The sequence below is a fragment of the Ruditapes philippinarum genome, unplaced genomic scaffold (assembly GCF_026571515.1).
Source record: "Ruditapes philippinarum isolate M1 unplaced genomic scaffold, ASM2657151v2 ctg3753_1_1_1_1, whole genome shotgun sequence".
Taxonomy (NCBI): domain Eukaryota; kingdom Metazoa; phylum Mollusca; class Bivalvia; order Venerida; family Veneridae; genus Ruditapes; species Ruditapes philippinarum.
Window position 1 is genome coordinate 25,249 of NW_026857797.1, and position 24,752 is coordinate 50,000.

The window sequence follows — 24,752 nt, forward strand, 5'->3', positions numbered from 1 at the left end:
ATTGTCTATGTGTAGCATTGTCTATGTGCAATCATTATTATTTATAAAGGGATTTTTTTTCCGAATGTAAATATTTAAGTTTATACACATATATATTTTCAAAGCAAAGTTACACAATCGGCTGCACAATAAAAGGGTTTCCTTTTGAAATATCAAACACTGATTTGAACGAGGGGGCGTAATCAGATTACAGAGTGTTTTGATGTTCTTTCTCTTTTGTATCATAGTCAACCATAAAAACACGTTCCCTGTTGTCACAATATGAAACCCCAGAGAAAAGGAACCAATGAACGAGCATCTGAGTATGATATTTCTGTCGCTTTCCTTTTCTCTGCCGTCTCAATAAGTAAACCCCAGCAAGAATGAGCCAATCAATGACCATGCTCTGGAGTGCGGGTAACTAATACCTGCACCCCAGTTAACCCACTGTGCATGTATATGTATACGATTTAACTCTGACACATTTTCAACAGAAAGGTCCTAAGACTATGATACAACATATAATAAATAAATCCTCTCTAATCTTTCTATGTTTTATTTATGACATCATTGCGGTCATCTTCACACTGATACCATTGTGATTTACGTATTCAAAGAATTTGGATGACAAAATATGAATACAAAATATGAACAGGGAAGGGGAGAGACGTTCACGTAACGCAGCCCAGAACAACCTCCAGTCTCACGAGACCATCGGAAGGTGGCAAACGTAATGACAATGTATTTGCTCTAAAATAGTATGACATATTTTAGTACAAAATCTTTAAGGTTATTATAAAGAGTTTTACGCTAATGTTCTTCATTAAGATTTTTTTACTAAATTCAGTATATTTTAGGCAAATACTTAATATATATCGAGAGTTAAAAGGTCATTAACTTGTATAGATGGTATGATTTTAACGAAATTTGCGTAGTACTGGATTATAATACATGTATATACATGGAAACAAAACTAGCTATATTGTCTGCAAATTTTAAGTTGAAAGATAAAACCTATTTTCGTTTGTTATTTTCTTAAATATCAAAGGAGGAACATATCGAATATATAGAGGAACTATATATACATGTATATATACATGTATATGTATAGGCGACCAAAGAACTTGTTCTAAGAATGGTTTATCACTGAATTCCTAAATTTACGATACAGGCACCATCCTGGTTCCATGTATCAATGTTTTAATCGTTAAATTGCCTTCATTTCTCAGCATCGACAACATTCTGGGCTGGATACATAAATCACTTAACCTGCTACGAAGATCGGAGCCTATTTGTTATTCAAAACCCTGTCCTATTTATGTCCGAACGAACGATAAAGCTTGTTCAGCAAGGAAAAGATATGAAAATAATGTCTCAGAGATTTTCTGATTTTGTAAGCACTTTGTCAAGCATCAATAACACATTGATATGAGAAAATGTCCTTTTATGTATTCAGTTCGTTTCGTTGATACCATTTTACATGACCTTTTTGAGATGTTACTCATTACTGAAACTAGGAAGCAAAAGTACTAGACTTAATTTTGAAAGGAAAAGTATTTATTTTTAGAAAATACCACCTAGAATAGTTATACTTTTATTGATTTGTTTAAAGAATTAAACACAAGTACAATATCAGGGGACGTACATGTAGTGTCTGTAAGTTTTGAGTGAAAGGTTCTGATAACGGTTTATGATAATCTGACAAATTATGCCGTCGTGTTATTTACAACTTGCTCCTTTTGTTACCCACAGCATAATCAGTGTCCACCCTGCTTATAACGACATTCAACACTAACGCAATAACATTATTCGACGAATTAAGATGATACTTGTCAGCTATTTGGTTAATGATAATCTAACATTTCTGCTTCATTTTTCACATACAATCGACGGTTCCGAAGCCGTTTTATTTGGTTGAAGGTATACTGCTATTGTGTAAGTATGAAAATGTCATATTTTAATAAACTATATTCCTCTTTTCTTAAATTGAAAAAGGAGTCGTATTGTAAGAAAATGCTTCTGATAAAATTTGTTTAAGTACGTTATAAAATACTTTAAAATGTATGTCAATATCTATACCTCCTGTTTATTTTCATTGGATTTTTGACACATTTAATGTATTATATCAATATGCAAGCATCCTATTATTAAAATTCAAAAAATCATGCGCGTGTACGTTCTTACAAAAGACTAGTTAATCCCGAAACGAATCCTATTTTCAGTTTAAATATAAAAATGCCAGAATATTCTACAACAACATAAATTCAGACAAATATTTCTATGTTTGATTTATAGCATCACTCTCGTCAGTTAAGCAATTGATACCATTGCGATTGAAGTTTTAAAAAAATATTTATGGAAGCGTTTGTCATCTTAAGAATACTCTGGATTTTGATGGATGTTTTTTTTTGTAAAGCTTTTATGAAAAGTGCTTGATGAAATCTTACAAATATTTTTTTGTAATAATTTTTCTTATGCTTCTGATATCTTTTACATTTTACCTTTAAGAGTGAACTTGACCTTGGGGGAAGAGTTCTACACATCATCTCATAATAATGATCATTTCTGCCAAATTATTCTATTAAACTTTAAAGTTACAAAGTTATTGAGTGGCCACAACAATGTTACGAACGGATTGACTGGCAGACGATGGCTTCTAGTTTAATTCCCTCCCCACTACGCAGCAACGGACAAAAATATCTTCTATATTTATGATTGTCTATGTATACCGTTTGTACGCACGGATATCTTTGTGCAATATGAAGAAATCAATAGTAGAAATTTGCCATGTCACCATGTCTATAGAATAAATAAGCCATTCGTGTTGATTTAATGCAAAATAATAGCTCTATGACAAAATGTGAAAATAAATATCGCCGCATCATTAATACACGATTAAACCCATGGATTTGTATATCATGTGCATTTCGTGTTTTGTTTGTTTGTGTGTTTGTTTGTGTGTCAGAGTTGTTTTGCCAATTTTAACAAATCTTGCTCATATCCCGGCTGTCAATCAGCTAAACGGCTTTCTTGGTTAACTAACCAATAACTATCAATTTTTCCGCATGTGGCCAATTACTTATCCCACATGATTTTTGGATGGGTGGTAAAAAACAAATGACCACTTTTAATGTGCTTTTAATATCCGGAACGCTGTACTTTTTATGATCAGAACAGAAACCTTGAGATTGTTTAGAGAAGAAAATACCGTTTACAGAAAGTATGTCTTAAAGAGTTCAAAACCTTTGCAAGGGATAGAGTATAGATATTTGATGTCAAGCATTGTCTATGTGTAGCATTGTTTATGTGTATCACTGTCTATAAATTAACGTCTAAAAGTATCATCAGATCATTATTATTTATAAAGGGATTGTTTTTATTTCCGAATGTAAATATTTACGTTTATACACATACATATTTTCAAAGCAGCATGCCACTATATTCGTGCTAATTTTCATGAACAATGTGTGTGATACAATACAACCGCCAAGAAAATTATAAAAAAGACTACCAATGCACTCTTTTTTTAAGATTTGAGCGTCACCGTTACATTCTCAACGATATTTATAGGAAATGGGCGTGTGAATTATTGCTTAATTTTTCTAAGTAAAATATAATATTGAACACAATTATGGCAAAATGTCAAGTTATAACTGGTAAGAAATTGATAAAAAAAATGTGCCGAACATAATAACGGATAAGCATTAAAGGTGTTCAAAATGAGTTAAATCTCGGGATACATGTACAAGCTCATTTACAAAAAACATGATACAATAAGCTTTATTATATGTCAATTTTTATTTTCAGATTATAACACATTAGCTAATAAGCTATTTACCGCCAATAATAAAGACCATAAAACATATTGACTAACATATAACGAATCTCAAAAAGTAAAATACATTTAGTGCTAATTGTTTAAGCATGAATTAGAGCGATCATGGCGTTATAGGAGAGTTTGATATGGTTATTCACCAAGATTTAGATCATATTGGTCATTGCAATTATACTAACGTGATGTCATTTACGTTTTATACAAAGATAACTTTAATGCTCGCCATTGATAGTGTTACACTATAGGCTCCAAACTCCTCACAGTGATTACCCTTAGCAGAACTGTACTGATAAGGGGAGATCACTGCGTAGGAGATTGTACAGGTGCGTCCATGAAAAATTACTCTTTTTTACTGTTAACAGTTTTTATTTGGAATATATAATAAATAGAATATCATATTCCTGTAGATTTAAATGTATTAAACTCGAGAATTTATTAAACAGAGGCTTGCATAATATGATTTTGTTCAACTCATTCAATAAATCTTATATTAAACCTACATTAATTCAATATCATCTCTGTATGATCCACAAGTTTCACTTTCTTTAAAATCGTTGACATTTCCCCCCTTTTTTTGAAGAAAAAGAAATAAAAAATATCCTGTCCATTGTTACATAATTTCATAAAATCAACTTTTTTCTCGTGAAATCATATATTAAGTTACATAACTTTTTATATTAAGACCTGTTTCATAATCTTAAACTGTGGATTTTATTTATTTAAAATAAAACGAGCATACAATGATTATTTACATGGTTGAATGCATTTTGCTGCTTTATGTTTTCTTGCATCAGAATAACTGTTTGAATTTTATGCTGAATTTCACCCACAAGGAAAGGAAATGCTTACGTAGAATAGACTGAAGCGTTAACAAAACAAAGCTAACATGGAACTGGAAATATATCTACAAACAAAATGTTTCGTACAACATGTGAGCCAAGCACCTTGATGAAAAGAATACGACAGGATCTCACACCAAATCACTTGTACACATTATCGCTAAACTTTTTGGAATAATTATATTCCTGTATTTTCCATCCAAGCAGATTCAGGCGGATCTCGTGTCAATCCTATTAACAAGGGCGTTCCCCATCTTCACGTGGCAGATCCGGTTATTCCTGATTATTTCTGCAAATATGGTAAATTATAAAAGTGAAAGAGTTGCTGGTAACGTCCATTTGTAAAGACGAAAAAGTGCGTATTTTTAATAAATCATTACTTATTTTAAAATACAATGAATTTGTCAGAAAGTGATATTTATATAATTTTTCATGCATTTGTACACGTTCTGATAATTTGGATTAAAGACTTTCATAATTCGTAGAGGCACACCTAGCAATCGCAAAAGTCAAATAACTTTTAAGCTATGAAAACGATAAAATATCAATGAATAGAAATACATATACGGTATAAAATTATATATATAAACATTTTTTTTACATGTTGACTATGCATGTTTGTGATGATAAGAAACAAAACCTACAGACTTTCCTGATCTTCCAGGATGCCCATCAATTCCTTGGAGACCTTTATCTCCTTTATCGCCTTTCGGTCCTACTGGACCCCTTAGTCCTTTTATACCTGGAAGCCCTGTCAGTCCAGGCAAGCCCTGCAAATGGTTTATTTTCTATAACTTATTAAGTATTCAAAATGATTATTTATTACGCACGTTGTTTGTATTATAGGAATATGAGCAGTACAGTGTAAGTACAGACAATACAAAAAATAAAATACAATACAATGACAAAAAATCGATAATTTCAATTTGAAGAGGATATAACCCATATGAGTAAGATTTAAATTCATATGGAAAATGTCATTGAAATTAATATCAACTTAATTATTACTGAAAATAAGTATACAAATGCCATCGCAGTTTGGAATTTTTGTTTTGCAAGAAATATTTTATATGCAAAGCATTTAATTTAAAATCTTAACAAGTCGCTTGCTGAACAACATGTGCTTGATAATATTTTGTCATTAAAGGTAAACAAAAAAAATCTATAAGCATAATAAAATAGGTGACTGCATACGATTTTTCATATTGCCCACTAATTTTTTTGTAAAAACCACAGCTTTTAACAACCTTGCAATTTTGAAAGAACACAGAATCTCTGAGCACAGACTTCTCATCATAAATATTTAGAACAGTTTACTGACTCCAATCAAGGCATTTACAACATAATTGGACTTCTCTCTGTATTCTCTGTCCAACCTTACTCGATGGATATTTTAAAATCAAATACATCACAAATTACACAAAAAAATGCAGTATGTTACAAATAACAGTCTTCGATCTGTAGGCTTTCTGGACCACATTTACTTTAAAATAAAGGAAAGAAGTTTAAAGCCTTTGACTTTCATATATGATCATGCAATTTACACAAGATCAAATGTAACTGAAATCCCTTGCTGGTATTAAAACCATCCCAACTTTCCATAGTAACATTGTATCTATAAAAAGTCTAAATACCTTTCCCAACATTCCATACTATTTTCACTCCAGCATGCACATTTGTGAGAGTATGAATCGCATTCAGCGATAGTTCTGGTTAACTGTATGCTGAATTTCCATGCATTTTTAATAATTCGTTATATGTAAAATAATTGACTTCAAAATCTGTAGAAACATCGCTGTGAATCATATCACTTTAAACAAGAGCCACCGCCGGGCAGGGGCAACGCTCGACTTTTTACTTTTTCTAAACGCAAACATAGAAAGGTTTGAACATATATTGATGTTTCCTTTTTATAAATTTAGTTGGTCTGTCTTGTCACATTAGTTTTGTTTATATATTTTGTATATATATGAATAGAAACATTAAGCATATTTCTAAAAATAGCAACAGTACGCAATTTCTAAAAATAGCAACAATGACGCAATTTCTAAAAATAGCAACAATGACGCAATTTCTAAAAATAGAAAAAATGACGCAATTTCTAAAAATAGAAAAAAATGACGCAATTTCTAAAAATAGAAACAATGACGCAATTTCTAAAAATAGAAAAAAAATGACGCAATTTCTAAAAATAGAAACAATGACGCAATTTCAAAAAATAGAAAAAAATGACGCAATTACTAAAAATAACAACAATGACGCAATTTCTAAAAATAGAAAAAAATGACGCAATTTCTAAAAATAGAAAAAAATGACGCAATTTCTAAAAATAGAACAAAAATGACTGACGCAATTTCTAAAAATAGCAACAATGACACAATTTCTAAAAATAGAAAAATGACACAATTTCTAAAAATAGGAAAAAATGACGCAAATTCTAAAAATAGCAACAATGACGCAATTTCTAAAAATAGAAAAACATGACGCAATTTCTTAAAATAGAAAAAATGACGCAATTTCTAAAAATAGAAAAACATGACGCAATTTCTAAAAATAGAAAAAAATGAAGCAATTTCTAAAAATAGAAAAACATGACGCAATTTCTGAAAATAGAAAAAAAATGACGAAATTTCTAAAAATAGAAAAAAATGACGCAATTTCTAAAAATAGCAACAATGACGCAATTTCTAAAAATAGAAAAAAATGACGCAAATTCTAAAAATAGCAACAATGACGCAATTTCTAAAAATAGAAAAACATGACGCAATTATATACATGCATATATATATATATATTTATATATATATATATATATATATATATATATATATATATATATATATATATATATATATATATATATATACCTGCATATATGTATATATATACACACACACATTTATATATATATTTATATATAATACATATACTATACATACACACACACCGATAAATGCACAATCTGAGAAAATTCAGTAATATAACCTTCAAGGTCAAGGTCATTAAAGAGCCCAAGCAAATTTGGGTTTGATAAACAACAAGGTCTGGTCCTTAAGAATGTTCTGTTATAATATGAAGTTTATCCCTTCAAAAATAGCAAAGTTACAGTCAGTTACTGCCAAAACAATGAAAATTTCAATAATTTGACCTTCAAAGGCAATGTCATTAATGAGTGAAGGTCAAGGTCTTTCGGTATATTTTGAACAGTTATTTTTGAAGATTATTATGTTCAAGTTTGAAGACAATCCATTCAAAAATAACAAAGTTACAGCCAATAAAAGCCAAAAAAATGAAAATTTAAATAATTTGACCTTCAAAGTCAAGGTCATTGATGAGTGAATGTCAAGGTCTGACTGGTTATTTTTAAGGGATATCCTTGAAGATTATTATGTTCAAGTTTGAAGACAATCCATCCAAAAATAACAAAGTAACAGCCAATAACAGCATGAACAAGCAAAAATTGGACTTTTAACCTTGAAGGTCAAGGTCATTTATGGATGAAGGTCAAGGTTAGTGTAGTCTACTGAAAGGTCTTGTTCCAAGGGTTGTTGTAGCAAGGTATGAAGACAATACACCAAGAAAATAAAAAGTTATGATCCAGGTACAAGTTTTCGGACGGCAACGGCAACGGCAACGGAGACGGCAACGGCAACGGCAACGGCAACGCCGACCTGACTATAACAATACCTCTCCTTTTTTTTTCAAAAAAAAAAAGTCGAGCTAAAAACGCGTTACCACAAAAGTCAAGTGATTCCAAGCCCTGATCATAAAAAATCATAGTGGAATGAAACTGTATGTAAAGCAAAACATCGACTTCGTACTTTTTCATCCTGCATATAATTGGCAAAACACTCGACAAGAAACCAAACTTACAGACTCTCCAGGTTCACCAGGATTTCCATCAATTCCTGGAAGACCTCGATCTCCTTTGTCGCCCTTCGGTCCAAATGGACCCATCTGTCCTTTAATACCTGGTAGTCCATCTAAGCCAGGATAGCCCTACAATTGTTATTTCTGACATATTGTAAAGTTTAAAGATCAGATTATCCAGCGTTTTTGCATGTATAAAATTATGTAAGATATACAAAGTATAATTTAAGTATTGCCAAATTGAAAAGGGCGATCATTTAAGCAGTAAGTAATGTTAACATTCAATTCATGAGGTTCATGCACCTCTAAACTAGGCAGGCCCTGCAATTGTTATTTCTGGCATATTGTAAAGTTTAAAGATCAGATTACCCAGCGATTTTGCATGTATATAATTATGTAAGGTGTACAAAGTACATTTTAAGTATTGCTAATTTGAAAAGGGCGATTGTTTAGCAGTAAGCAGTGTTTACATTCAATTTATGGTGTTTATGCACCTCTACACTTTCTCTTATTTGAGAAAAAGGAGTTCAATATCTCTTGAAGACTGTTTGAGAATCACATGATTTTTATGCTACAAATTTCAAAAATATCTAATCATCACCAGTCTTAAGAATGATAATAAATACCGTAATTCATATAAAATCAATAATTTTTTTTAATTTCTTTTAAAATAAATAGGGTTTGAGCGTCCGTTGACCCTTGGTAGGTCTTTATCTTCTCTTAAAATTGGCCCATTTTGAACCTGGAAAACAACCATGTTAGGCCCTCCCTGCATTTTCTAACTTATTTAAAGTAACGCGTTGTCGCAAATATTAAGTGATCTCCAACCTTGAAAATTCTAAATAATAATCAAACTAAAACTATTGATACAGGAAAAAGTGTCGATTTTTATATTTTGTCCATGGTTGTTTAAACGACAAGAAACCAAACTTATAGACTCTCCAGGTACAGATTATCGCCCTTCGGTCCTAATGTACCCATCTGTCCTTTTATACCTGGAAGTCCATATAAGCCAGGCAGGCCCTGCAATTGTTATCTTTGTAGTGCCATTTTTAAAAAGACGATTGATTTAACAGTAAGTGATGTTTACATTGAATTGATGATGTGTTCATGCACCTCTACACTTACTCTTTATTTGAGAAATATATTTCAAAATATGTTGAAGCACTTTTGAGAAGCATACGACTTCTATGTCTTTCGATTCCTGATAGATCTATATCTACTGTAGGTAAACAAAAAAGCATCAATAAGCATATTTCCTCACACTGACAGAATTTCCATGAGCCGAACAGATAAAAGAATGTTTGCTTCGTTTTACACCAACTTATGAATATGAGACTGTCACATGGATTAAGATTGACAATTTATTTAACAGAGAGCGTATTTGTATTAACTCTGTACTGTGTTGCATGAATTTTCCACTTATTCTTATAACTCTTTCAATAAACGACCTCAAAATCTGTAGAGTCTCGATATTTTTAGGTACGCTTTAACACAAAAGTCAAGTGATTTCAAGTCCTGGTGATGAAAAATGATAATAAAGGAAAAATGGACGAAAAAATGTTAATAAAGGAAAAAATCAGGTTCTTTCGTTTTGATCATGCATGTTTTGACAAATACTTTCGACAAGAAACCAAACTTACAGACTCTCCTGGTTTTCCAGAAGGTCCATCAATCCCTGGTAAGCCTCGATCACCTTTACCTCCCTTTGGCCCTTTTGTGCCAGGCTCTCCAGGCTCACCTGGAAGACCAACCAGGCCAGGCATGCCCTGCAAATAGTTTATTGTCATCACCTATAACACATTCAGTTTATACGAATTTACAACAAATATTTGCTTCATTTAACACCATCTTGTGATTATGAGACTTTGCATATTTTAAGCATTACGGATTGTTAGGACAAGTAATATAACAGTGAGCGTATTTATACCTCATTAAACATAGTTTTGTTTTATCGCTAAATGGGGGCTATAAAAGGATTATTTAGTCCTGTTATGTCCTTTTCGGCTCCGTCCCATCCCATTACCTTAAAACTTAAAAGATCAAATCACTGTCACAATGTAACTGTCTATGTATAGTTTCATATCCCTGATAGTTTGACATAATTATGCCCCTTTTCATCTTAGAAAGTATTCCAAAAATGTACCAAGGTGGCTATAGCTTAATTGTTAATAATTTAATTGTCTTCATGTGGCACGGAAGTGTCACATTGAAGGTGCCATGATAACCGCCGTATGAACACATCTGCGGATGTTTCTAAATTCATAATTTTACTATTTCATGTTTAAATGTTGAATTCTGCTTAAGCCGGTGCTAGGGGGCGTGGACGGTAACTTGCACTTTCCAGTACCGTCCATGAACAGGCTCAATCAAACCGAGCCTGCAACATTTTCAATTTTGCCGTGTTGGGCTTTCTTTAAGGATTCTGTTTTTATCAATTTCATAGTAAGATAATAAAAAATCCTTTAGAATGTTACTTCAAGTTCGCCACAATAACCTTGATCTTAACTCATTAATGACCTTGACCTTCAGGGTCATAATATTGAATTTTGCTATTTTTGTTGTACCTTTCTGTATACTTGTTATTTATGAATGTGTTGTCCTCTGATTATAATAAGACATCTTTTCGGACATGACTTTTATAAAGATAAAACATAAATTTGACCTTGACGTTTAAATGTCCTTGACCTTGAAGGGGTAATTATAAAATTGTCTTTTCTTTTTTCTATGATTGGCTATGATATTGTTATCAGATAATAAATATCATACTTGGCCAAACATGTCATATCAATGCAAAATTATTATTCATCTGAGTGTATCAAGTTTCAAAAGTTTGACATAGATGTGAAACATTCTTAACTAAGAAAATACAGTGCAGCCTCCCTTCAACAGTCAGTAACCAGGCAGTCTAAAATTGACTGTTGTAGATAGTGCCATTTTTTAAAAAAGACGATTGTTTTAACAGTAAGTGATGTTTATTCTCAATTTATGACGTGTTCATGCACCTCTATACTTTCTCTTTATTTGAGAAAAATATTTCAAAATCTGTTAAAGCACCTTTAAAAATCATATGACTTCTATGTCCATCGATTCTTTGTAGATCTTCATCTACTCTGTTGGCCCATTTTGGACCTGACTGTTCACTCGAAACCTGGAAGATAATTCATGTAAGACCCTCCCTGCAATCTTTTTAAATACTTATTTTAGGTAACACGTCATCGCAAATATTAAGTGATTCCCAACCTTGAAAATGGTATATAATAACCAACTTAAACTGTATGTATAGAAATATATTGTAGGTTATATATTTTGCCCATGAATGTTAAAACCATGGATATTTAAAAGATAAGAAACCAAACTAACAGACTCTCCAGGTACACCAGGATTTCCATCAATTCCTGGAAGACCTCGATCTCCTTTATCGCCCTTCGGTCCTAATCTACCCATCTGCCCTTTTGTACCTGGTAGTCCATCTAAGCCAGGTTGGCCCTTGAATTATTATTTATAAAACTAGTATCATGTGATTCCCAACCTAGAAAATAGTATGTTATTATCACACTAAAACTGTATAATTATACAGGAATATATTGGAGGTTTTATATTTTGCCCATGAATGTTGAAACCACAAGAAATCAAACTTACAGTCTCTCCATGTATGCCTGGAAGTCCATCAATTCCTGGTTCACCTGGATATCCTTTATCACCCTTCGGTCCTTTTCTACCACGCCTTCCACTTTCACCTGGGAGCCCATTCAGGCCTGACTCACCCTGCAAATTGCTTATTTCTAAAACATGATATAGTTATAGTGAATTTGATTTACTATATAACGCACATGCGCATGGATGTATATTGTGAAGTGCAGGAATCAGCCAGAGACTCCCAAAACCCCCTAGAAGAGGAGAAAAGTTATAAAAAGAATAAACATGTACAGCACAGTGACAGTTATAAACCCATCAAAGAGCAATAACCCCGAAAGGTTATGCCTGAACAAAAAAGTTTCAAATTCAGGATGAAAAAAAAACAACAACAGGGGGCATTAACTCCAAAAGTATGATATCGGGAGTTGTCATCTTGGTAAACTCTTCGACTTCTTACGGTTTTTATCTTTCAGCAAGAAACTTTCAGACTTTCCATGATCTCCTTTATCGTCCTTTCTTCCTATTGTACCGCCTGGAAGTCAGGCTTGCTCTACACACGGTTAACACATGACACGATAGATTGCCCGAACGCGAGCATATATGTGAAACATTAGTAGTGCAGTTAATTCTTTGCCTTGAATGAAGTGGCAGCATGGCCGAGTGGTTAACGCGTCAAACTAGTAATTTAATGATCGCTAATCGCATGGGTTCAAACCCCGTCAGGGGCACGTCAAGTCGTTGTTTCCTTGAGCAAGAAACTTTACACTCATTGCTCACTACTGGTTGGTTCCAGGAACGGATTCGAAAGTTTGTCTATAAGCTTATAGCTTCCTTCACAATCGAACTAAAAATAAATTATTTATAAACCAAATCATTGCCAAATAAACAAATCTTAGAATTTTTCGATCTTTAGTCAAAATGAAAATGTATCAAAATCTATTTGAACTTTTAAAACCAAAAATTCGTGCTTAATATTGTTAAAAGTGCTTTTATTTGGATCATGCAAGTTACGCCCAGTGTGATGTATGCAAAATATTGTTTTAAATATTTCAATAACAGTGCTGACTTACTTGCAGTCCTCTTTCGCCTGTTTGTCCTTTTAAGCCGGCTTTACCTGGCTCTCCTTTTTCACCTTTGGTGGCATATTTCTTTACGGAATCTGAAGAACAAATGGATTTGCATATGTATAGACCAGTTGCGCTAAAAGCACCACAAATGCCTGGCTTCTACAGCTTACATTCATTTATATAAAATTTTATGTATATCATTCTTATTATTTTGTCATTGAATTGAAAAAAAATCTAGACCTATATTTTATCAATTACCAAAAATGAGTAAATTGTCGATAACAAAAACCTCCATTAAACGAAATTTTCGAAGCATGGAAAGTTATGCCTGTTCCGTCAATACAACACAGATGTATTTAACCACAAAGAAAAACTACTTTTGGTTCTAGCAGCAACAATAAGCTAGCTAATATATATTAAGGACAAAAAAGCGGGAGTAATACGTGGAAGTCTCAACTTGAATAATGTTTTAACAAATTGGCAGCTGATTCACCGTATAAAAGAACTCGAATGTAAATTCTGCCAACCATTATCGAAGAATGGTACAAAGCTTGCTTAACTCAATATTGATATGAAAAAATATATACAAAATTGTTTATAAATTGGTATCATTTAAAATCGAAATCATAGTTTTCAAATAGAAACCAATCGGTTCATTTCGCTCGATTTACATTTTGTAAATATTATCTAAACTTCTCAACGATTAATGACGAACGTATTTCTAAAATATTGGAAATTGTGCCTTAAATCGTCTCTTATTGTAAATTTTATCGCTAGAAGATAAATGAATTTTGCCAGTTACTGTTATAGATAACATTTTCATTGACTACAACAATAACGCTTACATAGTTTCATCTTTAAACCCCGTATGTTATTACTCATAGCCACTTCAAACTCTTCCAAACCCATTCTGATATCTTCACATGACTGATTGATTGAATGAATGCGATTTTCAATACGACTGAAATCACTAAAGTACTTCTTCACATCACCAATGGCTTTCTTCTCGGCTGATAGCATTCTTTGAATGATATTGGCTTGTTCCTCAATTTCTTGGTTGACCTGACTTTTTGTTTGTTCTTGGTCGAGGGCTTGTGATGATAAAGGTTTTTTTTAATGGAGTATTGTCTTTTATTTGATTGGTCATTTCTTCCATACGCTTCTGGGAGTCCATTCTGAAGGCGCTTCATGCAAACAAAATTTTAATAAGATAAGTTTTATGCTTTTGTCTTGTTCGTTTGATTGTTTCTTAAGATTTACGTAAAAATAAAAAATATTCTAATTACCATTTAATTGTATGCATTTATTTAAGAGAACATACAGTACATCTATTTTGAAGCATTTTATTTTTTGAAAGAAAAATAGGTATTATTTTCAATATGTAAATGAATAGTAAAAAAAAGTCTGATCAAAGATTTTTAAGCATTATAAATCAGACTCGGATAAGAAGTTGTGGTGGAAGATACTTACTGTATTTCAAATGTTAAGTTATCCAAGCTGCGCGACAGGACATCAAAAATAAATTCCATAGTCAATTGGGTCTCCGCGGCAGACAATAGTGTTAAACATAGAATGAAAATTGCCGAAACCGAACTGGAGTGATACATTTTATCCCTGTCCGATAATTTCAATATTGCATTGAATATAACATGAACAGTGTTCCCTGTAAAACAGAAATGAATTGCAAAATGTTTCTGAGAGAAAATAGCACAAACAAATACGTAACGCTTCGTTACCAATAACAACAAAAAAAATACAAGGGTTTGTTGTTTTATATCAGCAAGTATAAGTGGATCTGCCAATGTGCAGATGTGTATTTTGCATTTGGCCTTGAAAATTTATTTCCACTTAATTATGTTGTTTACAAAAGTTGCACGCCTCCAGATGAGCCAAAATATTTCAAGAAAATCAATATTAAGAAAAATGTACTTACCTTTAAGACAAGTAAAAACAGTCAAGATTCGAGTTTTATTTTACATGTTATGTGCGGTTTAAGACTGATTTTGCGGAATCTTATCACCATATTTCTACTGCGTTACTACGCTGTAAGGGCTGTACACTATTTGGTATTATCACCCCTCACTTTTTTCGTAATGTTAATTTCCTATAGGCCTCTGGGAGTTATTCTCACTGTTAATGCAAGTGTTCCACGGGACTAAGAATGTTGTGCTGTTACATAGATGTAACAGTATTTTTAACAGTATAAAACCTGGTCACGTGGTTTATTTTCTAAATAAAGTGAAATCAAAGGGCCGCCATGTTTTTCTCGATTCATTCCTATTGTCGACGTTTAACCCCGATAAACATCAACATCTTCTCTGGAGTAACTATGACACCCATAAAATTTAGTTGTTTGCACCCTGGTGTGCTTTTCGCGTATAAAAGATCTTTTTGTTGAATAGTCAAAAAGTAAACATCCGTTTTCAACTGAAGTAATTGAAATGTAAATAATTATGTGTCCAACTGGAACATGCAGACGATTTAAGCATGCAACAAAGGATTACTTAACAAATTTAATCAGTGAAACGTTACAGATATGGTGGACAGACGTAGGTTATCATCGTTCTTTTGTCAAAAAACATGCGAAGAATATCTGGAAACAGAAGGATAAGATTTCACAGATCATAACCGTATAAATGGGTAAGTGTTTTGTTTTCTAAATAAAACACAGCTTATTGTATGTTTATGACTAGTAGATATCATCGCTTGCTTAAACAGAAAAGAATAAAAGAAAAAGAAAACTCAAGTAGGCCTAAAGTACACTTAAAACTTTAAAGGTAAGGACAGTTTAGTTATTGTTACACTTGGTTTATTTTTGTCATGCCCCCATTTCGAAGAAAAGGGGGTATATTGCTTTGCACTTTTCGGTCCGTCGGTCCGTAGACCAAATGGTTTCCGAGTGATAACTAAAGAACCCTTAGGTCTAGGAGCTTCAAACTTGGTATGGTGATTGGTCATGACCAGTAGATGACTCCTATTGATTTTGGGGTCAAGGGGTCAAAGGTCAAGGTCACATTGACCTTGAAAGCAAAAACGGTTTCCGATCAATAACTAAAGAACATTAAGGCTTAGGAACTTCAAACTTGGTATGGTGATTGGTCATGACCAGTACATGACCCCTATTGATATTGGGGTCAAAGGCCAAGGTCACATTGACCTTGAAAGCAAAAACGGTTTCCGAGCAATAACTAAAGAACCTTAAGGCCTAGGAGCTTCAAACTTGGTATGGTGATTGGTCATGACCAGTACATGACTCCTATTGATTTTTGGGTCAAGGGGTCAAAGGTCAAGGTCATATTGACCTTGTAAGCAAAAACGGTTACCGATCAATAACTAAACCTTAAGGCCTAGGAACTTCAAACTTGGTATGGTGATATGTCATGATCAGTAGATGACCCCTTTCGATTTTGGGGTCAAGGGGTCAAAGGTCAAGGTCACATTGACTTTGAAAGCAAAAACGGTTTCCGATCAATAACTAAAGAACCTTAAGGCCTAGGAACTTCAAACTTGGTATGGTGATTGGTCATGACCAGTAGATGACCCCTATTGATTTTAAGGTCAAGGGGTCAAAGTTCAAGGTCACATTGACCTTGAAAGCAAAAACGGTTTCCGATCAATAACAAAAGAACCTTAAGGCCTAGGAACTTCAAACTTGGTATGGTGATTGGTCATGACCAGTAGATGACCCCATATTGATTTTGGGGTCAAGGGGTCAAAGTTCAAGGTCACATTGACCTTGAAAGCAAAAACGGTTTCCGATCAATAACTAAAGAACTTTTAGGCCTAGGAACTTCAAACTTGGTATGGTGATTGGTCATGATCAGTAGATGACCCCTATTGATTTTGGGGTCAAGGGGTCAAAGGTCAAGGTCATATTGACCTTGTAAGCAAAAACGGTTTCCGATCAATAACTAAAGAACCTTAAGGCATAGGGACTTCAAACTTGGTATGGTGATTGGTCATGATCAGTAGATGACCCCTATTGATTTTGGGGTCAAGGGGTCAAAGGTCAAGGTCACATTGACCTTGTAAGCAAAAACGGTTTCCGATCAATAACTAAAGAACCTTAAGGCCTAGGAACTTCAAGCTGGTATGGTGATTGGTCATGATCAGTAGATGACCCCTATTAATTTTGGGGTCAAGGGATCAAAGGTCAAAGTCACATTGACCTTGTAGGTAAAAACGATTTCCGATCAATAATGAAAGAACCCTTCGGCCTAGGGACTTCAAACTTGGTATAGTGATTGGTCATGATCAGTAGATGACCCCTATTGATTTTGGGGTCAAGGGGTCAAAGTTCAAGGTCACATTGACCTCTTAGATAAAAACGGTTTCCGATCAATAACTAAAGAACCATTAGGCCTAAGAACTTCAAACTTGGTATGGTGATTGGTCATGACCAGCAGATGACCCCTATTGATTTTGGGGTTAAGGGGTTAAAGGGCAAGGTCACATTGACCTTGTAGGTAAAAATGCTTTCCGATCAATAACTTAAGAACCCTTATGCCTAGGAACTTCAAACTTGGTATGGTGATTGGTCATGACCAGCAGATGACCTATAGATTTTGGGGTCAAGGGGGTCAAAGGTCAAGGTCACATTGACCTTGTAGGTAAAAACGGTTTCCGATCAATTAACTAAAAACGCTTAGGCCTAGGAACTTCAAACATTGTGTGATGATTGGTCATGACCAGCAGATGACCCCTATTGAGTTTTACGTGAAGGGGTCAAAGGTCAAGGTCACATTGACCTTGTAAGTAAAAACGGTTTCTGATCAATAACTCAAGATTGCTTAGGCCTAGGAACTTCAAACTTGGTATGGTGATTTGTCATGACCAGCAGATTACTCCTATTGATTTTGGGATCAAGGGGTCAAAGGTCAAGGTCACAATGACCTTGTAAGTAAAAACGGTTTCTGATCAATAACTAAAGAACGCTTCGGCCTAGGAACTTCAAACTTGGCATGGTGATTGGTCATGACCAGCAGATGACCCCTATTGATTTTGGGGTCAAAGGTCAAGGTCACATTGACCTTGTATGTTAAAACGGTTTCCGATCAATAATAAGAGAACCCTTAGGCCTAGGAACTTCAAACTTGGCATGGTGATTGGTCATGACCAGCAGATGACCCCTGTTGATTTTGGGGTCAATGGGTCTAAGGTCAAGGTCACATTGACCTTGTAGGTAAAAACGGTTTCTGATCAATTTACTAAAAACGCCTAGGCTTAGGAACTTCAAACTTTGTGTGATGATTGGTCGTGACCAGCAGATGACCCCTATTGAGTTTTGGGTCAAGGGGTCAAAGGTCAAGGTCATGACCAGTAGATACTTTATAACCCTTATTAATTGTTTGATCACTGGGTCAGAAGTCATGCATAATAACCTTATCACATGACTAATTGGCTGCTGATAGGGGGCATACATGTTTCACAAACATATCTTGTTACAGTTAGATTTGGTTGACAACTTCAGATCATCACAGAATTTTTGTTCGGGGTCATAAAATAGATAACACATGGGTATGTGAGTAACAGTAACTAGAAATGTATCCATAGGACATGGGTGCCCCCACACGATTTGTCAATCTTATGTCTCTAGGTCAAATATATTTTGGCTACATGTGCCTAAGTTGAAAACTAAAAATCTTTTATTAAGTAAAGTGCAAATACTACAAATACTGAATAAATCCACAAGAAAACCCGAAGGTGTATAAGTACACATGCTGACCAACATTCTTTTTAAACTTTCAGGCCTACAGGTCAAAAACTTTTTGAGTTACGTGCAACACAAGTTGAATATTGTGTTAAACTACACATGCTGATCAACATTCCTGTAAGGTTTAATGACTCTCGGTCTAATACTTTTTGAGTTACATGCGACACAAGTTGAAAATTGTAAATTTTTACAAAGTCAAGGACAATAACTCTAAAAATAATAAAAAAAATATCCACAAGAAAATACCCAGGTGCACAACTAAACATGCTGATAAACATTCATGTAAGGTTTCATGACTCTATGTCAAATATTTTTTGTGTTACGTGCGACACAAGTTGAAAATTGCAAATTTTTACTAATTCAAGGGCAATAATCCACACGAAAATACTCAGGTGCACAACTTCACATGCTGAGCAACATTCTTGTAAGATTTCATGACTCTAGGTGAAACACTTTTCTAGTTACGTGCGACACAAGTTGAAAATTGGAAATTTTTACAAAGTAAAGGGTAATAACTCTAAAAATACTACATATATCCACATACAAATACCCAGGTGCACAATTTCACATACTGATAAACATTCCTGTAAGGTTTCATGACTCTAGGTCAATTACTTTTTGAGCTACGTGCGACACAAAAAGAGAACGGATGGACGGAAGGATGGATGGACAGACGGACGGACAAGGGTAAATCTAAATGCCCCCCAAAAATATCATCCCTCGTAAAAATATTATACCCCGGGATGATATTTTTACTGTTACCCACAAACCCATGTGTTATTTATATAATTTTCTTAGATTGTAAGTGCCGATTGCAATATGTTAATTGGTTTATTTGTTCACCTCACAATATTTTACTTTTAAATACGTTTCTAACAGTTTCATGAACATTCACATGAATCTGGAGGCATGCTGCTTTAATGTTGTTATTCTTCCATTCTTCCACTGTTATCAAGTAAAACGAAAATATACTGTCATACAAAATACCATTCATAATATTTAGTGAACCTGTTTCAACAGTTTGACAAACGCTTTCCTTGTTATGTTTACACGTAAACGTTAGTATATTAAATCTTTGTCATTATGAAGCATTTCTACAGATATCTACTTAAGCAAGTAAACATAGCCATTATGAAGCATTTCTGCAGATATCTACTTAAGCAAGTACACATAGCCATTATGAAGCATTTCTACAGATATATACTCAAGCAAGTACATATAGCCATTATGAAGCATTTCTAAAGATATCTACTTAAGCAAGTAAGCATATCCATCATGATGCATTTCTGCAGATATCTACTTAAGCAAGTAAATATAGCCATTATGAACTTAAACAATTAAACATAGTCATTATGAAGCATATTAACAGTTATCTACCTAAGCCATTAAACATAACCATTATGAAGCATTTTTATAGATACCTACTAAAGCAAGTAAACAGAATAACATCCCATTTATAATATTAGTTATAAAGATTGTTGACAGGTTATATGGCCCTATATAAACGGCTGTTTGTAAATATAACCCGAGCCGCTAGGCGAGGGTTATATTGCAAATAGCCGTTTATATACGGCCATATAACCTGTCAACAATCTTTATAACGAATTTATAATACAGCAAGCATCATTTTTAGAGAAAAAAGTAAGATTTCTTCATGAATCGACAGCAGCCGTGTATATAAAACTATATAAACGTCACGATTATCCAATGAAAAGCGACGTTACAAACGTGCAGTATTATAATATTTTATAAAACAAAAAACAACAGTTCTCTCTTAACATATCTACGTGTGCCACTGCCACAGGACCATATCAATCTTTTAACAAGTGGTGTCTACAATTATATTACCAGTTTATGAAAATTGCCGCTAAAGCAAATAATGATTACAAAAATGAATTGACTGAATTACTGATAGAAAATAATCTTCCTCTTGTGCCAAAACCAATCAAAGCACACATTGGAAGTTTTGGTGAATGGAAACTGATGATAAAATAACGGGTCGGAGAACGGTTGAAAAGCGTTGTTTAACAATCTAAATTGATATAATTTAGATAAACATTGTATCATACAAATCAACAAATGATTAGGGGAGTTTAGGAATGTGTTTTACTTAATCTTTAGAACTGAATGTTTGAAAACTATTGAGGAACATACAATTTAGAAAAAAAATTGTATGATAATCATATCGTAGCCAAATGTATGTTACTCTAACACGAATGACTTAAAGGCATATAATGCCTCAGAAACGAATAAATATTTACTCCCTTAGAATGCTTAACTTATAAAAGTATTATAACGTTTAAATAATGGTATTAGAGTATGTAAGATGCTTGTTACATAAAAAGTAGCACTAAATGTAAAATAATTTTAAAAAAAAATGTATCTCAAAAGTAATAAATTTTAAAAAAGTAGTATTTTCACTTCCATACTAAATCAGCTGTACGTATTGAAAAAAGCAATAATAAAAAAGATGGTTTAGGTAATTGGTCAATGAGTATCTTTTTCTGAAACTATAAAAGAACGCAAAATATAAAAAAAAACATAATCAGAAATAAAATAAAAGCATTTCTGGGGCAAAAGGGGCCCTTAAGAAAGTTGAATGATGATATACAAGAATATTCTTCAGCACAATTAGAATAACCAATCTAAGATATTTGAATACCTGACAGGTTTTACATAAATATTCAGGATTCTTCTATTTCAGATGCAAAGACAAAACCCCGTATGCCGAAATACTACTTCTTATGTGCTTAAGCTTAATTTCTTACAATATCTAATATATTTATTTTTATTGTGACAGTAATGTGTTTGTCCTAAATGAAACATTCTCTTAGAAAAAGGGTTGTCAATAACGAAGTACGAAAGGTCAGATCAAACATCAAAATTAGGTCATGTTTGACGAGTTCATGTCATATGATAATGTCATGTAAATGTTCTACATATCAGGAAATATTACGTCAGAAAATATTGAATTACACTAAAATTGGTCAGCAGAGAAATGATATTTACAGTCAAGAGAGGCCTACGAGGTTTGATGACCTCTACAAACAGGGGAAAACTATGATATTTGCGGCGGTTTTTTTTTCTGTTGTTTTTGCCTTGGTGGTGATGGTGGTGGCTGTAATTGTGATGGTGTTGTTGTAGATTATGATGATTTTGTTGTTGTTGTTGTTGTTGTTGCTATTCTTGAACTATAGCCTCTTCTTGTTTTGATCGGGGTTCTTTCTGCGACGTAGGTTTTATAAAATGTGAACATGTAGGTACACTTAGGTACCTGTGTTAAACCGCCGCCCTTCCTTCATCTTGCTTTATAATTTCGTAGTATTATGTTAAAAAAAATGAAGTCTTCCTAAAATCATTCGTATAAACAGTGGTGCTAAACAGTTGAAACTAAACTATGCGACTCGTACTAGTATTAGTTTCAACAGTGTAATGACCCCTTTTATTTCGCAACACCACTTTTTTGGCATTTCGACATAACTTTACTACTTCGAGTACAATAAGGAATTGATATGGATATTTGTGCTCTTGAATGAAAGAAAACGAGGCTAGGTGGATAATGATAAGCAATTGATAAAGATTTTTGGGTCAATGAAAACTAGGCTGTATGGGATACGATAAATATGCATTTTATATCACTTTTCTGGGCCTTGTAAATGTAAGAAAACGAGACTTGATCCAATTACATGTAAATTGGAACATCACGTAGTTCAAACGCTGAAAGTTTATTGGTTTTATTTTTTTAAGGTGTGAAATAAAAAATAATATTGAATAAAATCCATCGTATATTAAATGTTGTAAAAAAATAAAAATAAGCTGATGACATATCTCAACATTGAGACGAAAAACGTAAAAGGGGTGTAACAAATGAAATCAAAATGGATTTTTCTCCACCTTTATTATCGCCCTTACATTATCTTTATATTTTTCACTGGTTATAACTTACTCATAAGCTCATTATGGAAACATAAAACACAGTTTTATATAGTTGTCATGCTCGATTGCGAAACATGTTTATGCAGCTTATATAATCACTTTCTAGTTCTTCTTCCTTGAACCAATCAGTACGAGTTTCATATGAAGAAACATGGCCGTGATCAGAGAAAGGCTCGAACCCATGATTCCTGGGTTGAGAGACAGACTCCTTAACTACTAGGCCACCGCCCTATTTATTTACCATTTTTCAAGATTTATATCAGTTGTTTTATGAGTTGTTTTTTATGTTAAATTCAGAGATACAATTTAAATAAGCTAAACAGATATTATATGAATTTGAATAATGCGATATTATGAATATAGATTGGGAATTTTTACATGCATATGTTTTGTTCTAATCCATTTCCACGGTGTACGTTTGTATGTTATGTAGTGTGTATGCTCTGGAATAAAATATATTTAAACCTAATTACTTTCGCTCCAGCAGGTGTTAAGCGTTGTATGACAGTTGTAAAAACATGACCCATAGTTCATCTCAATGTCTTTAATTATTTTTTGGTCTTTCAGGACCGTCGATTTCAACACTTTTGGTGTTGAGGTTTGAATACCACTTAGGTCGGTGATGGAGAGTAGGAAGGAGGGTGTTGGGTGTGGGGGCGTGAACAGGCTCAGTACATTTTCAACCATTTCTATTTTTGTCTCGATTTATCTGCCCTTACCAGAAGAAATAGCAATGGCTAAATAATCAAGGCCATGTCCGAAACAACTATGTATATCAATGTGGTCTCCTTATTTTCCTTCTTCACTCTGAGGCCCCTGTGAATGATGATTGTGTAAATACAAATTCACTAATGACATTTATGCACAAGAACATTATATCTTTAAACAGAATGTGTGACATTGATATTATCAATCCTCTTTACCAAACTGGTAAAACAGGTTCTTAGGTTTTTTTTGAGTTAGTAAAGAGAATTTATTAAACTATCATTTGTATTGCCTGTAAACACATAAAGTCTCCAGATTCCTGTTAATTTTTATGATAATTTTGAAAATGTATAAAAAGGTAAAATATTGTGAAGTGAACGGAGAAAATAATTAACACATTGCAAACGGCATTTACAACCCATCTTTATTACCCAAAAGTGGTTAAAATGTCAAAAAATAGCCCCTTAACGCAGTAGAAATAGGGTGAAAATACTGTAAAATCAGTCATAAATCGCACATATCGTGGACATTATTTTTTCCTTAAATTTTGTTATACCATTCTTAAAATATCAGTACATTTCTCAAGCTTAATTTTCTTGAAATATGTTCGCTCATCTGGAGGCATGCACGTAAACGTTATGACATCAACAAGGAACGCGACACTACGGATCGTTAATTTGTCCATATGTGACTTTCAAAGAAACATTTTATAAAAAAAATGTACTTGTATCTGTGTATCAGTTTGATTTTAAACAGTATTTAAAGTATTATGGAAAAGTGACCCTCCAAGGCTTCCATAATGGAATGCAGGTTCAGCGTTATATTGACACCGTTAAAAGAAGGCTACGTTTGTTAAAACAAAATTCTTTATTAATTTCCTTTTAACACTTTAACTGCCTTAACATGATCGACAATCCTACAATAATGAGTAACAATAGAGTATGTCAACTTAAGAACGCGGAAGTTAAAGCTTCTCTTTATATAAGCAGTCGTTTTAAAAAGTATCTGTACATTTGCATAAAAACGACAATGTTGATCAGGATTGTATTGTTCTTGGGAAATATGCCACCTTCTGTACATTCTATGGAGCCTACGTGTAACCCGTACTATGACATTCTTAAAACAGTCCTGAAGCTCGAGCAAAAGATTGAAACGATGGAAAATGTTTT

General features: G+C 33.3%; 2 protein-coding genes across 2 annotated transcripts in view; one reads left to right on the top strand and one right to left on the bottom strand.

Annotated features, from left to right (window-relative positions):
- Positions 1-15,010, bottom strand: part of LOC132751088 (collagen alpha-1(I) chain-like) — a 31,654-nt gene extending 16,644 nt beyond the window's left edge. The window contains exons 1-8 of the mRNA XM_060741199.1: positions 14,700-15,010; positions 14,075-14,413; positions 13,233-13,321; positions 12,166-12,291; positions 11,887-12,012; positions 10,167-10,292; positions 8,527-8,652; positions 5,298-5,423 (exon numbers count right to left, since the gene is read on the bottom strand). Of these exons, the coding sequence (XP_060597182.1) occupies positions 5,298-5,423; positions 8,527-8,652; positions 10,167-10,292; positions 11,887-12,012; positions 12,166-12,291; positions 13,233-13,321; positions 14,075-14,249 (894 nt within the window). The 5' untranslated portion in view covers positions 14,250-14,413; positions 14,700-15,010. The remainder of the gene's footprint in view (positions 1-5,297; positions 5,424-8,526; positions 8,653-10,166; positions 10,293-11,886; positions 12,013-12,165; positions 12,292-13,232; positions 13,322-14,074; positions 14,414-14,699) is intronic.
- A 9,518-nt stretch (positions 15,011-24,528) lies between these two features.
- LOC132751089 (short-chain collagen C4-like) overlaps positions 24,529-24,752 on the top strand; it is a 7,306-nt gene continuing 7,082 nt past the window's right edge. Inside the window, exon 1 of the mRNA XM_060741200.1 lies at positions 24,529-24,752. This exon is cut by the window's right edge and continues 41 nt beyond it. Within this exon, the coding sequence (XP_060597183.1) occupies positions 24,613-24,752 (140 nt within the window). The 5' untranslated portion in view covers positions 24,529-24,612.